The sequence below is a fragment of the Leptidea sinapis genome, chromosome 39 (genome assembly GCF_905404315.1).
Source record: "Leptidea sinapis chromosome 39, ilLepSina1.1, whole genome shotgun sequence".
NCBI lineage: Eukaryota > Metazoa > Arthropoda > Insecta > Lepidoptera > Pieridae > Leptidea > Leptidea sinapis.
Genome location: NC_066303.1, coordinates 294,483 through 315,078, shown reverse-complemented (window position 1 = coordinate 315,078; position 20,596 = coordinate 294,483). Strand labels below are relative to the sequence as shown.

General features: G+C 34.8%; 1 protein-coding gene across 1 annotated transcript in view; it reads left to right on the top strand.

The window, feature by feature from the left end:
* Positions 1-7,757: 7,757 nt before the first annotated feature.
* The window catches only part of LOC126976085 (neuroendocrine convertase 1-like), a 37,197-nt gene continuing 24,358 nt past the window's right edge, over positions 7,758-20,596 (top strand). Inside the window, exons 1-4 of the mRNA XM_050824271.1 lie at positions 7,758-7,867; positions 15,739-15,834; positions 16,744-16,902; positions 17,491-17,637. Of these exons, the coding sequence (XP_050680228.1) occupies positions 7,820-7,867; positions 15,739-15,834; positions 16,744-16,902; positions 17,491-17,637 (450 nt within the window). The 5' untranslated portion in view covers positions 7,758-7,819. The remainder of the gene's footprint in view (positions 7,868-15,738; positions 15,835-16,743; positions 16,903-17,490; positions 17,638-20,596) is intronic.

The following is a 20,596-nucleotide window of genomic DNA, read 5'->3' as shown; positions in this document are numbered from 1 at the left end:
TGGACGTGTCAAGCTCAGTGATGATCCCCGTCAAGGTCGTCCAAAAACTGCAGACACCAAAGAAAACGTTGATGATGTGCGTAAGCTGATTGAGGAAGATCGACATGTGACATACCGCGAAATTCAGGCAACTTTAGACATTGGCATGAGTCGAATACAAATAATCTTGCATGAACAATTAGGTGTAAAAAAGTTGTTTTCCCGATGGATACCGCATTTGCTCTGTGAAGAGCAATAAGCGGTTCTCGTTACTTGGTGCGTCAGAACTCTCGAAAGATTCCACGCAGGATCATCAAATGGTGTATACAACATCGTATCAGGTGACGAATCCAGGATATACGCGTACGAACCCGAAACAAAAAACCAGTCACGAGTTTGGGTGTTCGAAAATGAGTTAAAGCCAACAAAAATTGTTCGTTCACGGAGTGTTGCAAAAAAATTGTGGCCACGTGTGTCTCCAAAACCGACCATGTTGCGACTATTCCTCTTGAGAAACAAAGAACGGTTAATGCAGAATGGTATGCTAGCATTTGTTTGCCACAGGTCGTTTCTGAACTCCGTAACCGTAGAGAATTGCAACCGCCGCATCAGCCTCCATCACGACAATGCGAGTTCTCACACCGCGCACAGAACAAAAGAGTTTTTAGAGTAAGAAAACATAGAATTATTAGACCATCCGCCGTACAGCCCCGACCTAAGCCCTAATGATTTCTATTCTTTCCCTAAAATAAAGAATAAATTGGTCAGGTGGTCAGAGGTTTTCATCACCTGAAGAAGCTGTGGACGCCTACAAAACGGCCATTTTGGAGACCCCCAACTTCTGAATGGAATGGTTGCTTCAATGATTGGATCCATCGTATGGATAAATGTGTAAAATTTCGCGGAGAATACTTTGAAAAGCAATAATTACATTTTTAAATAGTAATGTTGTGTCCCTTCCTTGATTCCCGAAATTTTCAGTGCCGCTTCGTATAAGACAAGAACTAAGTTTGTGCAAATTTGACGAACACGCAAAGGATTCACAAACACATAAGAGATAGTTTGGTACTAGTGTAACATTATAGCGTGGAACCCTCGGGAAGCAAGCTAGGTATACGCATAGAATAATAACGCTCAGAACGATAGTTTCATTCATAGTTCCTGTCATTAAAGAAGTAACATTATGATTAATGTGTGCGTGAGCGTCACGTACTTACATTCGCCAACACGCACACACACAGCCAAATAATGTTGCATTGAATAACATTTCCCCAAATCGGTAAATTGTGAGAAATACTAGATTATATGTTATAAGAGAGAAGAAATAAAATATAAACTTATAATTTAATAAAAACAACACGTAGTAATAGAAATAAATTTATTTATTATAGAGAGGGACAATAACATTACATATTATTTTATATTAATCTATAATTTTAAATGTATTGCATTGTATGTATATTATGTATTATTTTATTGAATTGAAACTTGTTTAGAATCGTTGTGATTTGAAACTCAATGAAACAAAAAAGCGAGACGACAGAGCTCCTGCCAGCCATGATAATCTATATTAAGTTTACGTTTGTTCCTGTGAATAATAGGCGAATGGAGAAATATAGAGGCAATGTGTCAGTTTAAACTCTCAAATTTGGATTTATTCAAATATAATATTAATCCCAATGAAATGTATAATATGTTATTTAAAATAATTAAAACAGAGTTTGCTTTTATATTTACTTTTAAGACAGTCAAATCAGGTGGTCTCCAGTCATTTAATGATTGGGCAACAGCTGGCATTCATAGGAGCAGACAAAGGCTATATGAACTATATAGTGAGAGATTATTATATAATCATGATGCATCTTTTCTCGAGTATGTTAAAAATACTCAAAATTATTTAAAAGTGTTTGTTCTATTGTAAAGTCTAAGCATATCAGACAAATAATTAAAAATGCACCAAATAAAATAAAGATGACTTGGAATGTTATTAACTGGGAATCTGGAAGATTGAAAGACCGCAACATTGAATATAATCTATTAATAAACAATACAATAATTCAATCTCAGCAGGAAGTTGCTACTGCTTTTGAGAAATTTTTTTCTGAGATTCCAGTTTCTATCACAAACATTCTTGTGTCCTCCACCAGTGTTGCTGAGTCACTTCTTCTGGAAAATGTTATAGGATGTCAACAAAGTTTCAATTTTAGTTTTGTTAGCCCTGGAGAAATAATTAAAACTTTTAAATCTCTAGACATGAAAAAAACTGCTGATATATGGGGCATTTCTGTTAAAATAATAAGTTCAATAATTGATGTCATAGCACCATATCTTGCAATAGTCTTTAATAATAATTGTATTAATCATGGCGTGTTTCCTGACCTTCTGACACATAGTAGAATTACACCAATATTTAAATCGAGATGCTCTTCTGACCCGAATAACTATCGTCCTGTGTCGGTTTTGCCGACCCTTAGTAAAATTTTTGAAAACATAATTTTAAGCCAAATGCTTACTTACTTTAACTCTCATAAGTTACTTCATTTGAAACAATTTGGCTTTACTAGGGGAAGGTCGACGTGAATGGCAGGAGATCTCCTGGGACTCCTCTCAGTATGGGGGTACCACAAAGGTCTATTCTCGGACCGTTCCTCTTCCTTATCTATATACTCTTAAATGATCTTCCTAATCTTATAGAGAAAAAACATAAGGTAGTATTGTCTGCGGACGACACTTCACTGATTTTCAAAGTGAAAAGAAACCAAGCTATGTATAACGAAGTGAACGATATTCTATCTGACATCGTGTACTGGCTTAGCGCTAATAACCTGTTGTTAAATAGCAAGAAAACGAAATATATAAAATTTACCGTACCAAATGTCAAAAATGATGATGCAAGTGTTTTATTAACCGGAGATGTGATAAAATCGGTGGAATCTGCTAAATTTCTTGACATTACTCTGGATTCCAAATTACAATGGGGCCCCCATATTGAAGGATTGGCGAACAGACTTAGTTAGACGAAAAGATTAGACAATTAACTGTCATAAATACAGCTCGACTTGTATACTTTAGTTACTTCCATAGTATTATGTCCTATGGTATATTGCTGTGGGGCAGCACTGCCGATATTAATACAATATTTGTGCTGCAGAAGAGGGCTATTCGCGCTATTTATAACCTTAACTGTTGATTCTCAATATATTCTTGATAATGTAATGTATGTTCATAGGCACACAAGTGAAGTTAACACCAGGAACAGACATAAGCTTATAATGCCTACTACTCGACTAAGTCGAGTTAGCAAGTCTTTTGTGGGGTGATGTATATGCTTTTACAACAGGATCCCAGAAAATGTTCAAAACAAAAGTATTACGTTATTCAAAAGAATTGTTAAAAAACGTTTGTGTGGTAAAGGTTACTATAACATAAATAACTTTCTTAATGATACCACAGATTGGGAATGGAGCGACCGCCCTCAGGCTATTAAATAAAAAGTTTAATTGTACAATGTTACTTTGTAAATGTTACTTTAATTGTAAAACATATTTTTGATGAAAAAAAAGCCCGCTGAGTTTGTTGCGCCCATTCTTCTCTGGCCTGAGGCATTCATTTTGGAATTGGTGGTAGTTTTTTGACTTTCAATAAGTGATGTCACGTCCTATTTTGAATAAAAATATTGGAATTTGAATACTACTTGTACTCTTTGATTATTTAACTATCATTTTGGCCTTGACTTCGTCTTTGAGAACCAATGGGATTTTACTTCTGGCCATATTCGTAGTAACTAAAAAATAAGGATTTGTATACTTTCCTACTCTGTGGTTTTAGTGGACCTGAGATCTTAGTAAGTACCTATGTATCTTTAATTGTAATTTAAACTAAATGACATAATAATAAAAACAATCCTTGACATTTTTTGAAGTAAAAATGTAGTAATGTGTAGTGCTCTATGAATAAAGTTTAAGAAGTTTGTTCGAAGAAACATCGCGCCATAGTTTGGATTCCTTTATGATGCCGATAGTTGTACGGATTGACAGGTTTTGATGAGCCACATTTTCTTACACTTTCCCTTATAGATACGGTACAAGTTAACTGCAACAATAAGGGTACTGAACAAAATAATATATAGAATTTCAGATTAGTTAAGATTTACGTTGTTCTCATTTTACTTGTTACGGTTTTTATCACAGAATTAAAGTTTACGTAATTTATAGTAAGATGCGATGGCATCTTACTATAAATGTGATAAATCTGATGTGATGGCAGTTGCTGGATAATTCATCTTATGATAAAGCAAAGTGAAAGGATCTGTGACAAGAGCTGAGCAGTTTCGAGTAATTCTATAATGGTCACGATACTGAGAACACACACTAGATGGCACTATAACAAATACAAGAACTACACGAATGTACGATACCGTTGTATACGCGTTACGATAAACAATGGAAACGTAAGGTATCCCTCTCTACTCTAATATTATACGATACTCCATGGCGATACCTGAAAATTTCAGGCACGGCAATGCCGCTACAGCGTCGTAACTACTAGGCGCTTAGAAGTTCTTAGCAGTGTTTTTCAGAAGTACTTACCTAAAATTAGCTATATTGGAAGAGAAGATAAGATAAAAATAAAATTGGATAACATTGTTACCGTTACGTGACACATCTGCTTACGCTGTTCTTAACTTAAACTTGTTAAAAAGTGGAATCACTGCATATAATATACAATGCATGTTATAATTATTATGTTTATTATGTCATAATATCATTACTAAGTTACTTAACTATTATTTTCAAAATTTTATTATAATTTTCAAATATAATATTATATAAAAAAGTATTCAAACATTTGGTAGCTATAGGTAGTAGTCTGACTAGACTAATATAGATAAATTATATAAATATATTGGTAAAGTTATTTTTAAATCGTCTGGTAAGTAGCAATCGATGATTGAGTCGAAGCGTGTAGTTAGGAGCTACATATTTTTAACCGACTTCAAAAAGGAGGAGATTATCAATTCGATCGGTAATTTTTTTTAAGTATGTACACCGATTACTCTGAGATTTATTATCCGATTTACGTAATTCTTCTTTAGTTCGATGCAGAAAAGATGCCATGTGGTCCCATTAAATTTTACATAGTTTGGCCCAGTAGATTTCTTTTTATGAACATTTTTTATGAAAATTTTTGTTTACCTCGATGATATAATTATTGTTTTTTGTGTACGGCCTTTTTAGGAGTTTTCATTCAGGTTGATTTTATATTATAATTATTAACTGACACTAAAAAGTAAAAAAAAAAAAAACTTTCAGTTTTTGAAGTCTGTTTTTAGGAAAGGTACCAAATATGGAATACGTCTTTAATATGGAATACAGTAATCTATACTAATAAAAGCTAAAAGCTAATATCAAATTATCATGTTTAAAAATAATATGATGGAACCTTTAATAAAACTAAATTTATTTTTTAACATTAATAGTTACTCAATGGGTCACCTGGGGGCTGCTGAAAATCAGCGCTGTGTTGGTATTATTCCAATGCAGCATGACGCTGAGTCAGTTCCTTTTGATAACAATGACTGCTACACAGTACTTTTAAATTAAGATAATCACTATAATATTATGCATACATTTGTTTCTTTTTTTTTATCATTTGTATATTTTTATGCTAAGTATAAGTTTTTAATTATTATTTTTTTACCTCTAAGTCTTTCTTAGTTGAATTATTCTGTGTGGTTTGTGTTTGTTATTAATAAAGTTTTCATTCATTCATTTCATTCATTCATTCATTCAAAATTATAAAGAGGAAAGATTGGATTGTTTGTTTGCATTGAATAGGCTCCGCAACTACTGAACCGATTTGAATAGTTCTTTCACTTTTGGGAAGCTACATTATCCCCGGGTGTTTTAGGCTATATTACATTTTCAACAAATTGGGGGTCCCTACTAAAAGTCCAGTAATGTAACCCAAGGTGTAAAAATACGTACGCGAACGACGTCGCTGGGTATCGGCAAGTGTGTAATATTTCTAAAACTAAAGAATAGACCATAATGTGACTTGTAACCCTCGATCGTACGTGACGCGTGACGGCCAGCGCGCGTGCGCCGTTCAGCAAACTAGTTACTAGATGCGAATGAGAGTACGGTACACTGTTGGCGCGACGTACACTGTGGTTGTTAGGTAAGTTGTACAAATGTAAATTTTTCTCGTATTGATCTTCAATGAATATCGCATAATCAGTTGTTGAGTATATGAGCAAGGTATGTAGTATTTAATTGGTACTGTTATTTCACTAATATTTAATACTTAATAAAAAAAGTTACATTCATTTGCTCACTCATGAACCGGTTTTGTTACTTAATTGTATTTGTATGTTCACTTGTTTTCCGCGATACAGGCATGCCTAGTGCGGAAAGCGCTGCTAATTTTGTATTTTTATGTATCCATTTTTGTCAATAAATATATTTTCTTTCTTTCATTTTCCTCCTGCCATCATATTGTTCGTACCTACCTACGTGGTTAACACTGAAAATGTTTAGAACTGGCCAGTTAGAAACATTGCCAATGAAAACTTTTTTTGAATTTCAATTTTAGAACTCTTTGGTAACCTAATGTAGTACCTATATTCCATTCATTTGTCATTTGTTTTTTGTGAATTGGCGGCAAATCTAAAACTCTTGTTACACGTGAAAATGTACCTAACGCGAGAAAATTTTCGGTCAATCATTTATTATGACTTTCGTTGTGGGCTTACTCAACAACAAAGCTATGATAGGCTGCGATTAGCATTTCATAATGAAGCCCCATCTCGTGCCACTATTAACAATTGGTTTAACGAGTTTAGGCGTCAGGAAGCTTTGTACGAGATGGATTCCCCATACTTTAACCGACGACCAGCAACACCTTCGCATGGACTGGTGTCCAATGCTGTGTCAAATGCTGTATTTGACATCGTCACAGGTGATGATAGCTAGGATATATTACCTACTACGAACCCGAAACCAAAAGACAATCAGCTCAGTGGGTGTTTCCTTTCGAGGATCGGCAAACTAAGGTAAAGAAAGGAAGAAGTCAAGGAAAGAAGATGATTGCCTCATTCTTTGGTCGAAAAGATCATTTCGCGACAGTTGTGCCAGAATATGGAAGGACAGCTACCTACTGCAGACTGGTATGTCAATCGCTGTTTGCCTGTTACCGACATTCGACAGCAGCGCCCTCGAAGCAGGATCCTCCTTCACAAAGACAATGCTTCAGCGCAATCCGCGAAACGGACTGTTGAATATTTGACTATGGCATGTGTCGAGATAATGAGTCATCTGCCATACAGTCCTGGCCTGGCACCCTGCGACTTTTATTTATTCCCAAGAACTAAATATAAAATTCGAGGTATTCGCTTGACGAGCCCTGAAGATTTGGTGTACGTACGAAGCGTACGAAAATGCCATAGAAGAAACCCCTAAGGAAGAATGGGCCCACTGCTTTTCACAGAGGTTCCAATGAATGCGACGATATGTAATATGAAAAACAATAAAAGTATTGGCAACTTTCTACATGAAGCCGTTTTTCATTTTCTAAACATTTTCAGTGTTACCTAGATAATATGGAATCTCGTTGATGTCCTAATGTGGAATACTATTCCACGATATCAACGATATTATATTAATATTATTTTATATTGGCGATTGATTACTATTCCTCTCTTTTTCAGATATTGTATTTGTAATCAACATTGCCCCACTAATTACAAATCGAAAAGCATGGCACAATGCCAATTTAAAAAATGCTATTGAAGCCGTGAAAACCCAAACATTGGGTTATAAGAAAACTGAGCATTGGAGGGATGTCTCGTATAGAGGCAAAACACGTGTCGAATTATTTAAAAGACAAAGTAACGCCTATTTCAATAAATTTACTAATTATAATATATCACCGTTAATTATAATATAATTGTTATTGATACCGGAAAGCCACAGAAGCTTCAGTTTCGCCTCGTTCCGATAGAGAGCGCCTCAGGTAGGCTAAAATAAATTGATAAAATCAATACATAATCCTTAGTGATAGTTTTAATTTATTATAGTTACCATTAAAATAACATTTAAGTATTACACATAGTTCTACTGATTGGCTTACACAAACTCCAAAGGTGTCGCTTATAACAATAATGAATCTTAAATGGCGACGAAACACGGCAAAGCACTGATAGCGAAACAGAAGTGGCAGATAGGTGGCATTACATGTGCGAGCGAGAGCGAATCATTAGTGGCACGATTCGCACAATACGGAATTCATAGACTAACTAGCACGTGGTTATGGTCTCCTGGTAATATTAACAACAAAAATTGCTTCGCACGGCGATTGTCGCGCTGGTGGTTGTTGCAGTTGGCACGATTTTTTTGAAAAGTGGGGCATTACATTTTTAGGACCTAACTGATGTTTTCCTTAGATGATCATGATTGAAAAATCAACGGTGAACTTTTTTAATAAATAACAAACCCCAAGAGTCTGCTTAGAGTTATGCTTTGGAACACTTGAGGCGCTACAGATGTTTGTATACGAATGTTTCGATTATAAAATGAACTATCATGGTAATATTTTATGTAGTATTTTAAATAAATAGATTTCCTAATTGACATACATTTTCAATATACCGTAATATCCGTTTCAGTCTCTTCAGATTCTTAAATAAATTATAAATTATGCTTGCGTTCTTAATAATTAACAATGTGGCGGATAAGACACCTACCGGCGAACATTTGGAATTGGAAATAAGTGAACTAGGGTTAGAGAACTCTAAGCAAGTATGTTTTTAAGTTTGATAAACGAGTTTGGTGCATCATTCGGGCGCCTGATTTTGAATTAAACAATACCACAAATTAGTTGATTTTAGTGTGAAAGATTGCGTTGTTTATATGATAATAACATAATATAATAATAATGATTTAAAACTAGTCGCGGCGATCTGGTAATTCAATCAGATATTTTCGAGGGCTTGCACGTTGTTGTTTTGTAAGTGCTTGATTACTAAACAGCTTGATATTAATATTATAGCCTGCAATCAGAGGCCTAGTTTACTAATCCGAGAACAATCAGCGAAATAATCCAAACAGTCTGGAAACACAATAGTAACGTTCTATTCAGTTTTCTAGTTACGTTTTGTTAATTTATAGAGCCCGGTATATTACCGAGCTTGAAACTACTTCTACTAGTATATTCTTTGATGAAACCTCGATGTTTGAGTTTCTACTGACGACATTTATTTAGTCGTACCTGCAGTTGTCTCGGTCACGCGGTCTGTTGTTTTAGAATTCCTAAATCTCAGAGATAGCTTCCAATGTTAACTATTAAATGTCGACATCGGCCGATGCTTGACTCAACTAGTAAGTTGCTATTAAGTATATAATTATTATTTGTAGCATTATTCAGCGTATTATCAGTAGTATCACATACAACTATATCTGGATGGCTTATTATAAGCTAGACTGTTAGAGATGGCCAACATACTAACTGATTCGACACACGTTGTTCTATAATTCTGTTCATAATTAAAAAGAATATTCCTAATAAACAAGTCTCTATGCTTTATGGTTCCAGAGATATCGTGATGAGTCAATAATAGGGTATTTAATTCAGTTATTGTTCACTGTAGCGCTAGTAGTAACATAAAAATATAGCAGCTCATAGCACAACGTGGTGTTATTTATATTTGGTACTGTCATGGTTTTAAAAACACACTTACTAGATATTACAAATAGTATATTACACACTTAGGGAGAAAAGTAGGTCATGTCCTACTTATCTACGTGGTGCGCATACGATTTTTTTTTTCCCTCGTACCAGGGACTAAAAGTGAGATTTTCATCGAGATGGGAAAAATATATTACCTACTTATACTTACCTACCTATAAGAGTATGTATGTAAAAACTTATATAAGTATCTACTAAGTAAATGTATTGGTTATAACTGTTCATCATAAATAAATCCGTAATCGCAATATATTGCCTCAGTTATCATAAATTTATAAAGAAATTTGTGGATATTAATATGTATATTCATAACTACTTTTTAAATAAGTAATTGTCTGATCTGTTTTGAATAACAATTAACGTAAGTAAGTATACGTATTTTATTTCGCGGTAAAAAACAAAATTTATTTAATCATAATATTCACGTTTTGTCAATACTTAATGTGTTACGTGTAATCTAACGGGCTAGAAAGAGAGATCCGCGAAATCTAACTATTGTTAGAAGGAACATAAAATTATTTTCTTTACTATTTCATAAATCATTTATTACTGGAATGTGAACATTTAATGATTGTTTAAAGCACATCCAATATGGTGTGAATGTCTTTAAATATGTTATAGTAACATTTACTTACCACATAAACGTTTTTTAACAATTCTTTTGAACTTCGTAACACATTTGTTTGGTACCTATATTTTCTGGGATCATGCTGTAAAAGCATAATATATTACATCGCCCAACAAAATACTTACTAACTCCAGTAAACCGAGTCTTAGGCATAACAAGTTAATGTTTCCTCCTGGTATTAACATTATGATTATCACAGTTTCCATAACTTACACTTATCATTTATAATCGTTTCTCAATTTGCATAATCGCGACACAGGTGAATAGATCCCCAGAATAGTTCTGTTTCGAAATGGTTTTTCAAATAAGTTCACAGGTTTACGTGGGCATCTAGGCATTTTAAAATTAAACATAGACACAAGAAAGGAGTTGTCGTAAACGCTGTTAATAATTTTGTATAAGAAAAGTAAATCCAATATGTCCCTTCGTTGTTCCAGTATATTAAAATATTATGTATGTTTTTCAGTGTATGTTTCAATTGGGAAGGCCAAGTGATAAAGAAAACGCTACTGGATTCTTTCGATTCTGAGACAATGGCAAGCGTAGTGTGGTCTCCAGACGGTACTACCGTATTCCAACATACTGACAACCAGACTTTTATATAATGATGCTCGTATAAGTATATATAATATAATGATATAAGTATAAATACATATAATGATGAAGGTGATCCTAATGAGGATCACCTTCATACGACAGTTCCTAAAAACTTTGCCTCACAAATCCCAGCATTTTAGAGAGTCTATATACTCTCTTGTTAGCAGACCCTCTAAAATATACACATAGGTGCGGTATAAATGTAAGTTTGCTATCAAATATGTGTTTATATTCAAATCCTTAATAGTATCTATTGTACTGACAGGCATATTATTTATGTATAGACCTTTGCATTTCGTAAACGTTATATGAAAGCATTTATTTTTATTCATTAAGCTCGTATACCATTAGTTAAATAATGACCATTATTATCTATATATTGCTGCCATCTAATATGAAGGTCATATTTTATGCCTTTGTGATAGAACTGTGCTGATCTAGATTCGACAAACTGTGTGAAAGCATTATGTGCTCCTAAGAAGAAAACTTTTTATCACGTAGAAAATTGTCCAAATCACGAAAAAAATGGTTGTGTGTTGGAGCAAGGTCTGATGAATACGGAGGGTGACGAATGGTTTCTAATTGCAGTTCCTGTAGAGTTAAAACAGTTTCTCGTACTGTATGAGGTCTCGCGTTATCATGGAGCAATAATGGTGAAGATCGATTCATAAGTCGGGGTTGTTTCACTGCTAGTTTTGATATTATTGTTCGGAGTTCGTCACAGTAGACATCTGCCGTTATTGCTTGACCGGATCGGAGATAGCTATAGTGAATAACAAGCTTTGCTTTGGACACTGTTCCGGAGTTTGACCTGGTGTCCGCCATTGCATATTTCGCTTAGGGCTATCGTAAAGAATCCACTTTTCATCGCATGTCACAATTCGATCCAATATTCCTTAATTTATGTATTGATTCAACAAACATAAAATCATGAAATACCCATTTTTTTATATTTTTTTATTTTATTGCACCGACGCAAATGAGTCATTATTGTTGTCCAAGCAACGTTAAACCATGCCGCTAATTACTAGATAGTTTGGTTCGGATCGGCTCTCACCATCTCTTTCAATTCATTGTTATTCACCTGCGAAGACCGCCACCGGCCCCAACGTGGTTCGTTCTTCAAATCAAAGTTTCCATCTCGAAAGCGTTTAAACCAAAATCGCACAGCACTCTCCTTATTAATATTAATATATAATATATTTAATATATTGCGAGCTGTTTCTACCGCGTTAGTTCCGCGTCGGCACTCGTATTCAAAATACACTCGAATTTCCGAAGTATCTTTCTTGTACAAGCTGAATAAAAAAAACAACAAAGTCGATAATCGAATGTTTCACATTTTAAAAATAAGAACTACATTGCTACCAAGTGAAAAAAGTTTCATTCAAAAATCTCAAGCCATAAGGGTTTTATGTCAATTCGAAGTACTTATTACAATTAAACGGTAATTTCATTATTATTATTAAACCCTATTATAATAATTATTATACTAAGGTGCAACAATAATACCATAGTAGCTTAAGTTAAAATATTTATATATAATTATATACTTTATAAAAAAAGACAAACAATAATGTTGGTATTGCTAAGCCAAGGTTTTGATATTAGTGATAAGTGTTGCCAACGGAAAATATTATTTAATAATTCTAATTGAAAAATATGAAAATATTGTCTGAGAGTTCTTTAAAGGTGGACCACTTACTATATTATTATAATGTTATGTATTTTATTTAACAAATAAGGATGTAGAAGTTTATTAAAATATAAAATATTTCTATGAGTGTGTAATTGATACTCAAGATAGATTGATACACGAATATTTATGTCAGCACATACTTACTGTTAGGTACATATATTATTTTGTAATATAAATGTACAAATAATAAATACTAATAAGATCAAAGTAGGCACTTAGTAACAAGCGTAGGTAATATATCTCAGTCTTTGTACACAAGCGCATTTTCGTGCAGTAAGTTCAACCCGAGTCAACCCTCTCCATCGTGAGAGAGAACCCCTCCCGCCCGGCCCCACATGTGGTGGTCATATGTGAGCACACTCCTCGTTACTCCTGACGCCTTGGTACATAGGTGTCTCGGGAAACTCACATGACACCGATATGACGTGTACACACGTAATAGCGACACACTGCGACTCTCAGTAACCCGCTCATCACGTTACACGTTTGGACCGATTCATAAGAAGTACATGTGTGCGTGGAGTATAACACGACGACGACGAGTGAGCAAACACACACATTATAATATTTATAAATATTATATATACATACCTATTATGCCATGTTATGTTCGTAAACATTAATGAAAAAGTAGATTAACAAATGCTTATAGACTAAGCATTCCTAAGTTTATTTAATGAAATATCAATAAATAATATTTATTTATAACATATGGTTATAAATATTTATTCATAATAACATTTTCTTATCATCTTTATAGAGGTATCATCACATATCACAATATAAATAACTCTACTTGAACGAGAGCCACCACAGCTTGTATTCTACACGACATGATCCAGTTTCACTCGCGGTATATTATAATTTATACATCCCCATAGATGATGTTGCTTGATAATCCTATAGTGTGGACTTGGATATTAAAACAATGGCAGACAATATCACCTTTATTATTCTATCGACTACACTTGGCCAGTGTTAATGTGTCACACGCATTCTTTATAAGATCATTTTGGTTATGAAATAAGTATTGTTTGTACCGGCGCGGCGCGGCGTGGTATACTGTATTATCTATGGCCCGGCGTGTACCCTTCATGGACTAGTACCCACATGAGCTCATTAAAGTTAATTCTTTTGTCACTTTTTATACAGGAATTCAACAAAAACTTTTGCTAAAATAATGAATCCACTTTCTTTGATAAGTCATATTGTACATAATACTGCTGTAACACGGTCTCTAAATCGTACGTTACACACCATTTTCGACTTTCTTTTTCAAAATACCAACGAAAACTTTTGGCATTTTACAAGCTTATGGAGATTTACGGAGAGACACGCTCAACTCAATTTTATGTTAGAAGTTAGAAGTGACAACAAAATGCCGTTGTTGCCATTAATATGTCAATTGTAAGAAGAAATGTAATCGGTGACACATTAACATCACGTTTAAATAGATTACAACTTGAACTATTCAAGGGATGTCACAAAAGATTCTAAAAGATGTTGACACGGCCATTTACAGAATACACATTAAGGCGCAGTCATACCTCAATATCTAGAAAATTTAGTTTCTTAGAGAATGGATAACAAGATGACGCAATGAAAATATTCCGACGAAAAAATACAGTACAAAAAGAAGGACTTAAAGAAAAATTTGAACCGAATAGAATATTTATATATAATTTGAAATATCCAATAAAAAATCTGGAAGTTGCTTCTCAAATATAAACTTTGGAGTTAAAAATCTTTGAATTTTCAGCGATAACAACATTCTTTTTTTTAATTAGTACTTTTCTAATACTTCAACCGAACAATTATTCAATTCAATATGTTTATTTTAAATACATAAAAGAAAACCAGTTAAATAAATGCCCATTTGTAGCTTAGCCACTTGATCAACACAAATATTGTACTATTGGTTGTAGCGTTTACAATCCTAGTCAGTCCGCGCCTTAATATTAAAAAAGAACTAAGTAATACGATACATTAAATAATATCACTAAGTTGCAAGAAAGTGTTGTGACTTGAGAATTCTTATTTTGTTAGGTGGTTGTACTGTTATTAGTACCCATACTCTGTAAAACAATTGCACACAAAGAGGCTTCACATCCGCCCAAGCTGTCAATTAGCGTGTCTAGGGCACCGCCTATATCCCATTGTTCTGCACGTTTTGAGCCAGGAGTACATAGATGTAAAGGAAGTATAAACTTTGAACTACGAGTAGAGGTTACAGTAACAGTTGAAACATTCGAACTACTTTCCGACCGTACCGCTTACATGTCTACTGTGGCTTAGTGCAACATGTGGGAACTTGATGCTAGTGATGTGTAGTGTCTGTAAGGCTATAACGATAAAATATGACATATTTTAGTTTTACGTGTGTTCCATTACTACAGGAGATCATATTTTATATTGTTATATTTCATTTGAACATCGTTTTCAATTCTTGATATTGGAAGCTTTTAACGTTACTAATAATATTGTCATAATAGAGTAACATTATGAATTTTGGATGGGATAGAAGATGTGATTGGTTGTAATTAGTACAAATTATATGGAGAACTGTATATTAAAAATTTATATGAATACATCATCATACATAAACATTAAAAAAAATACAAGTCTCGCAAGGATATGGTTATAACCGTAACGTATAGTTCAACAAAAGTTTAGAGTGTGTTTTATGAGTGTATGCAGTAATAGTCAAATAGTTGATAAATTGTTGGATGATTTGTTCAACTCTCGGGTTGTGGCTTAATCTACAGGATCTACTTTATAGCTGTTGATAACCTGCTCAACCCCAATATTGGCATATTAGGAAATTGACTTGTAAATCTTAACACATTGACATGTTTTTAAGTGATACCCCTTACGAGTATAGTTACTCGATAGTATTTTACTAACATGCCGGACAAATCTCAGTGATTTTTGGCCTTTTATATATTAATAAATTTTTATAATATATTTTATTATAAATAAACTATAATAATTAAAGAATAATAATAATATGTTGTAATAGTAATTTAATAATAAGCTTTGTTTCGGAATATAATATAAACTCTCCAACTTTCATTATATATGATTCTTTTAGGTCGTTGGATTCCCTGATGTTTACGCATATCGAGTATATAGCAAGCAGCGTCGCAACCCTAGCGAGCACACATCGACACTAGCGAATGATAGGAGGGTGAGTATATCGTTGTTGGTTTATGGGTCCCTGGTAGCTTTGACTTGCGATACACGTGTTGTTTCCTATTGCGGTTTACTTAAACTATGTCATTGCCGTTGTGTGTATACATTAATAGGGGTGTGTCTAGTGTGCGTGTTCAGTTTCCTATTCGTTAATTAATAATTAATACGTTTTTCAACATAATATTATACTTAATTAATCTCCTCTTATCAGTAGTTCGCGATGAACTAAATTAAGAAATTTTGTTATTCGAAGTTCGTAAATAGATTTGAAGAAAGTTGTATTTTGTAAATAAAAATGGGGCTGTTTTTTTTATTTTACCAAATAATTCTTCTTATCGCAGTGATTCTTCCGTTGCGGATGTGATTCTACAAGGCATGGAACCAAGGATAAAACCTTAAGCATCGTCAATATCAGTAAAAGTTTATAAGTTAATTCGGAAACAAAAAAATTTTCTTTCCCACCCTTTTACACCTTGGTCCATACCACAAGGAAGAAGGCCGACATATTGGGTTCCTATCATTAACTCGCGTCATGAGTCTCGTCGGCTTTGGATATGTGATCGCCGACCATCCTGCTGCGACCAAGCCAGACAATATTATGTAGTTTATATAGAACACGCTGCTTCCAATAGTTATAGCTTTGTGAATTGGCTCCCGACACCTGTGATAACGTGTATTATTCATATGACTATTGGTCTATTGAACTTTTCATATCTATTTAAAAAAAAAAATTTTTATTTTTTAGCGTATTATATTTTAGTTATTTTCAGTACAGTACAGAATCTCCAGTACCTATAGGCCAATTGCAATTCATAGATATTATAATGCTGTTGTGAACTATTTTTACAAAGAAGTTGCACAAATGTATTATTTCAAATTGGATAAGATAAATTGGGCCGAACAGTTGTTCTCCAAGAACCGAGTGAAGCGCGCCCTTCTCCCCGACCCCGAGCGGGGACTGTACCGAGTGAAGAGAGTAGAGAATACAACCACCGACTATGTTAGACAGAGGTGTAGGCAGCCGCTATTCAACGACGAATTGTGGAGCTACGAATGGTATCTTGTAAGTTTGGTGTTCAGTTTGTAATTTGTATGGCTTGAGGTTCGTAGATTTGATATCGCGTGATAATCGATAATTGTAGCCAATATTAAAACTAAATCGCTAAATGTTCTCCTAATACAATACATATAATAGTCGTCAGCCCGACCGGTGCAACTAAATGAACTTGATTTTATGATTGTACGCCGACAGATGTCGCTATATGGACCGATTTAAAAAAAAGTGTGTAATATATTTAACTCTAGAAATAATTAACAGACATTTAAATTAAATTAAATTTATTGTAGTATATATATAAATACCTACATTAAATAAAAGTCGTCCAACTAAACATTTGCGTATTGCTGAAGAGCTAGGAGCATTGTTAGATTTGATTCCTATTTTTTTCTTGCAAATGTTGACGAAAACTCTAATAAAACCGTACCTAACATTTTGAGCAAAGTTGGCATTTTCTCTACCTAGAACAAAAAAAATCTGAGATAACCCCAATTCGCGCCTAAAGAAGTTTTGCTTCAATAAAAACAGTTATACCCTATGGACCAAATGAAATGAAAGTATCTATGTATCTACCTTTATTTGTGAATATTTCAGCAAGACACGCGCACAGATCGCATGTTGCCCCGGTTGGACCTGAACGTGCTCCCCGTATACGCGATGGGGTTCAACGGCCAGGGCGTGCGTGTGTCCATATTGGACGACGGCATCGAGCACAATCACACGGACTTACGCGACAACTACGTGAGTGCTTTGCTCTCCTGGTACTTTGTATTATGTTAGTGCGCGTTATGACTTAACTGCAAACTCAGAAGTAGTAAGTAAGTAGGAAGAGAATGTTGCGATGAGAAAAAAAATAGTCCTAATAAATACATTATAATTATTATTATTAACCGACTTAAAAAAGGAGAAGGTTCTCAATTCGATCGGTAATTTTTTTATGTATACGTTCACCGATTACTCTGAGATTTATGATCCGATATACGTTATACTTCTTTAGTTCGATGCGGAATATATGCCATTTGGTCCTATAAAATTTACCTAGTTTGGCCCAGTAGTTTTCATTTTATGAACATTTTTATGAAATCTTTTGTCTACGTTGATGTTGTAATGGTTTGTTGTGTACGGCTTTTTTAGGAGTTTTCATTGCGGTTGATTATATGTTATTATTAAAATAATAACTAAAAATTTAATTTAATACACCTCTTATGCAAACCATTACCTATAATATTAATAAAATACTATTATTTATATGTGCTACCTATTGATAGGTTTTAAGTTGGTGCCAAGCCCTAAACAAAAAAAAAACTATTATAAACAGCTTACTTACTGTAATTATTTAGGTTGTCTGGCCCCGCGCGTTTGTCCGCTTGGTTCTAGACGAAGCTATCCCGCTCAAAGTCACGCGTGGCGAGTGTAGGTCTATGTTTATTATTAACCTAATATTAATAAAATAACCTTTAATATTAATAAAATACTATTATTTGTATGTGCTACATATTGATAGCTTTAAAGTCGCCTCTTATGCAAGGTGTATTAAATTAAATTATTATTTTATAGTTTTCAGTTTTTGAAGTCGGTTTTTTAAACGTAGTTTTGTTTTTTACATCAATAAAGTCGTGTTACCAACTAAGCACTCAGGTATTGCTCAAGAGCTAGGAGCATTGTTAGATTTTTTTTTGCTATTTTTTTTTCGCTGACGATATAACCTCGTCTTTTGGGCAATGTTGGCATTTCATTCTCTACCTAGAATAAAAAATCTTTATAAGTAATTATATTATTTTAACAAGTGATATTTTATTTATTTAACAAATAATCATGTAGAGTTATTGATATTATTTATAAGAAAATAAACAATAACACATTTAACAGACCAAGTCATTATCAGGTTCTTGATTTTTTGAGTTACTCTCAATGGTCTAAAAAAGTCTTACTTCAAAAAGAAGCTGTTACATGCTATTGTGTTAATACATGTTGATACATGAGGCACATTAAAAGTTTTGTACTTCTAGCTAATCGGAACTTTTTGAATTTCGAATGTTATATTTTTTGAAACGTTGCATGCAACCTTCTTAGTTTTTTCTGTTCCGTTTTCGAAGTAATAAAAAAAACAATTGGCAGGAAATCATTTGTCAATTGTCTTTTATCATACTTCAAAGTTCTACGTACGAAACGAAAATAGAACTAAGTCGAAAAGATTTTTCAACGATGATATTTTTATGATTTTAAAAGTTCTCTTTTACCGCAAGACTGTGCCGCTCGTCTTCAAAATGCTTATGGGAGAGAAGCACGTTGCTTGAGCACCGTGAGGCGATGGTTTGAATTTGAGAATTCAGAAAATTTTACAAGAAGAATTGAAAGTTCGGAAACTTTGTTGTCCTTGGATCCCTCATGAACTGACAGCGGAGCAGAACCGGGCGCGCGTGGAATGGTGCTCACAGATGCTAATGAAGTACGACCACGGATATTCTAATGCTGTTTATGACATTGTCACAGGAGACGAAACGCGAAATTATTTCTTTTGACCCCGAAAAAAAAACAGCAATCTTGTGAATGGTTGTTTGTAAATGAAAACTGGCCAACAAAAGTGAGGTAGGCGAGAAACGTTGGTAAAAAAATTATCGCATTTTTTTTTCACGCGTTGCACGCGGTCAAATGGAACGAGCTGATACTGGGGTGCGCCAGGCCAGAGATGACAGCAATACTCCATGTGTGGCCGGAATTGCGCTTTGTAGAGCGCTAGAATGTGGGCCGGCTTGAAGTATTGCCGTGCTCTATTAATGACGCCCAGTTTCTTCGAAGCCAATTTGGCTTTGCCCTCCAGATGGCCACGAAATTGGCAATCGCTCGAGATTTCGAGACCCAGTATTCCGATACTAGGTGAGGCGTTAATGGAAGTGCTGTCGAAGAGCGGTGATCCGAAAAATGGGTTTTTTTTTGTGGTAAACGCGCAAACTTGAGTCTTCTGGGGGTTAAATTGGACAAGGTTCAATTTACCCCATTCCGCGACCTTCTCAAGAGAGTACTCGATAGAAGACACAAGTTTCTCCCGGCACTGCTCGACGATTTCCCGAGAGAGACCTGCATGGCCCGTCTATACGGCATCACCAGTGCTGTCGTCTGCATAGCAATGTATGTTGGAGGTGCCCAACATATCATTGATATGCAGAAGAAATAGCGTGGGAGATAGCACACAGCCTTGTGGCACTCCAGCATTCACGGGCTTCGGGCAATATCCGTTGACAACGACCTGTATGCTGCGCCCAGTGAGGAAGCTGGAGGTCCACTTGCACAAGCTCTCGGGAAGCCCAAATGATGGTAGTTATGAGAGCAGCGCCTTGTGCTATACACGATCAAAGGCCTTCGCTATATCCAGGCTAACTGCCAGGCTTTCCCCCTTGCTTTCAACAGCCGCCGCCCAACTATGTGTTAGGTATACCAGAAGATCACCTGCTGACCGACCATGACGAAAGCCGTACTGTCGGTCATTGATCAACTGGTGACCCTCTAGATATACCAAGAGCTGGCGGCTGATTATGCCCTCCATGATTTTGGAGAGCAAGGAGATAATAGCAATAGGCCTGTTGTTTGCCGGATCCGAACTGTCTCCTTTTTTTTTGGATCGGATGGACAAGGGCTGATTTCCATAATTCAGGGACTACGCCTTTTGAATAAGAGTGCCGGAATAAACGCGTTAGCACCG